At 42.0% G+C, this 2,256-nt stretch overlaps 1 protein-coding gene across 1 annotated transcript; it reads left to right on the top strand.

Moving 5' to 3' along the window:
• The first annotated feature begins 530 nt into the window (after positions 1-530).
• On the top strand, positions 531-1,833 carry LOC142471365 (olfactory receptor 5P66-like). The gene has a single exon (XM_075578177.1). It carries the CDS (start codon positions 531-533, stop codon positions 1,464-1,466), a length of 936 nt encoding a protein of 311 aa, XP_075434292.1. The 3' UTR covers positions 1,467-1,833.
• The last annotated feature ends 423 nt before the right edge of the window (positions 1,834-2,256 follow it).

The following is a 2,256-nucleotide window of genomic DNA, read 5'->3' as shown; positions in this document are numbered from 1 at the left end:
CCGGAGTTCAGTGGGTATCAGAGCCTGGCCAAGATGGTAAAAATCTGCCACAGTGGGAATGTACAGACATAGACGACTTTATTGTCCCTTATGTGTTGAATATATTGGGACACAGTATGTTGGGATACCGTTGAGCTCTGTGGAAACTCATATTATGAGTTATCATAAGACAGTTTGTATTATCAAGAGGAACAAGGAAGCCTTCTGCATCTGTACTCATAATCCAGACTCTTTCTAGAAGCTGTCTTTCAAGACTGGACATGAAGGCAAGGAGAGAGGGAGCCTCACATATATCGAGGGTAAAGAATTTCCACAAATATGGGGCAGTGAAAAAATATGGGGTATCAGAGAAAAGAAGTAGAGAGACAATGTGAATGGAAAGTTGAAAGCCATAAGCAGAGAGCAGGGGTAAAGGTGAGGCAGCAATAAAGGGGGTGGGGGAGGTGTGTAATGTAACCTCTAACAACGTCTCATCTCAGGATATCACAAATGTTGTGATTTTTAATCTGCATTTCCCCTGTCCTCAGGTGATGCTTGAAAACAATCACACAATAATCACAGAATTCTTGCTTCTTGGATTCCAGAATCTTCACAGTTTCAAGATGTTACTCTTCACTGTGTTCCTCGTGATATACATTATGACCTTAAGTAGTAATCTCCTGATCATCGCATTGGTGTCAACCAGTCACCAACTCCACTCTCCCATGTACGTCTTCCTTGCCCATTTGTCCCTATCTGACATCCTGCTCACCACAGTTATTGTCCCCAACATGCTACGCCTCATGTGGGGAGAAGGTGGCACCATGTCTGTTGCTGGCTGCATTAGTCAACTTCACTTCTTTGCTTGCTCTGGGGCTACAGAGTGTTTCCTTCTCACAGTGATGTCCTATGACCGATACCTGGCCATCTGTCAACCGTTGCGTTACACCACCATTATGAATTTCAAGCTTCGCCTACTGCTGGTCATCTGGTCTTGGCTCTTAGGATTTACGATGATCATACTCTTAATTCTTCCGATCAGTCAGTTAGAATTCTGTGGCCCAAATGTCATTGATCACTTCTTCTGTGATTTTGCTCCTCTTCTAAAACACTCTTGCTCAGACACCTCCTTCTTAGAAATTGAAATCTTTGTGCTAACCTTCCCTGTATCCTTCTTACCATTTACTTTCATCATTGTGACCTACGTATGTATCTTCCTCACCATCCTCCGGATCCCCTCCACCACTGGGAGACAGAAAGCCTTCACCACCTGCAGCTCCCATCTCACGGTTGTATGCACATATTATGGGACAGCGATTACTATCTATGTTGTTCCATCAAGAGGACACTCATTTAACATAAACAAGTTCCTATCTCTTCTGTACATGGTGGTGACTCCCTTCTTTAACCCCATCATATACAGCATGAGGAACCAGGAGATCAAAGCAGCCCTGAGGAGAAGGTTTTACCATTCAACAAATTTCTAGCATGAAAGAAGAGGGAGGTAACCCAAAATATGAATTTCTTTGTACTTTGTACTTTAAATATTATACTATTGAATTTGTGTAGAGATCTCAGGAATTAGTTTTATAATAGATTACCTCTCTCTTCCTGATAAGATTTGACTCAGAATGTCCTGCCTACCCAATGGGAAGATTCACTGTACAGGCATACCCCGCATTAACGTATGCAATGGGACCGGAGCATGTATGTAAAGCGAAAATGTACTTAAAGTGAAGCACTACCTTTTCCCACTTATTGATGCATGTACTGTACTGCAATTGTTATATACGTGCATAACTGATGTAAATAACGCATTTGTAACAGGCTCTATAGTCTCCCCGCTTGCGCACAGCTTCGGTATAGGTAGGGAGCCGGTATTGCTGTTCAGGTCATGCTGACAGGCGCATGCGCAAGCTGCCGTTTGCCTATTGGGCGATATGTACTTACTCGTGAGTGTACTTAAAGTGTGTGTACTTAAAGCGGGGTATGCCTGTGTACAGTAGATGATCAGAAAGCTGTGTGCTAGTATCGGTACATGTTCAGATGTAGAGAGGGTTATTACTCTCACTGGCGCATTATGGTGGGATCTGTTGTTATTTTCTGCATTATCAGTGCCATTAAAAACCTATAGAAAAGAGTGATATTCTCCTTTATAATGTGGCAGTCTGTGTTATCAGTTGGTAAAATAAATCTTGCTACAGTACATATGTACCATAGGCTTATAATGACTGGAATATTACATGTTTATTAGTCCATGTATATTATTGTTACTAT

Source organism: Ascaphus truei, chromosome 20 (assembly GCF_040206685.1).
Source record: "Ascaphus truei isolate aAscTru1 chromosome 20, aAscTru1.hap1, whole genome shotgun sequence".
NCBI classification, from domain to species: Eukaryota; Metazoa; Chordata; class Amphibia; order Anura; family Ascaphidae; genus Ascaphus; species Ascaphus truei.
The sequence above is the reverse complement of the archived record's forward strand: the minus strand, read 5'-3'. Positions and strand labels throughout refer to the sequence as shown.

Bases quoted from the DNA above. Each gene is read 5' to 3' on its own strand.
- LOC142471365 (XM_075578177.1), top strand. From the start codon at position 531: ATGCTTGAAAACAATCACACAATAATCACAGAATTCTTGCTTCTTGGA.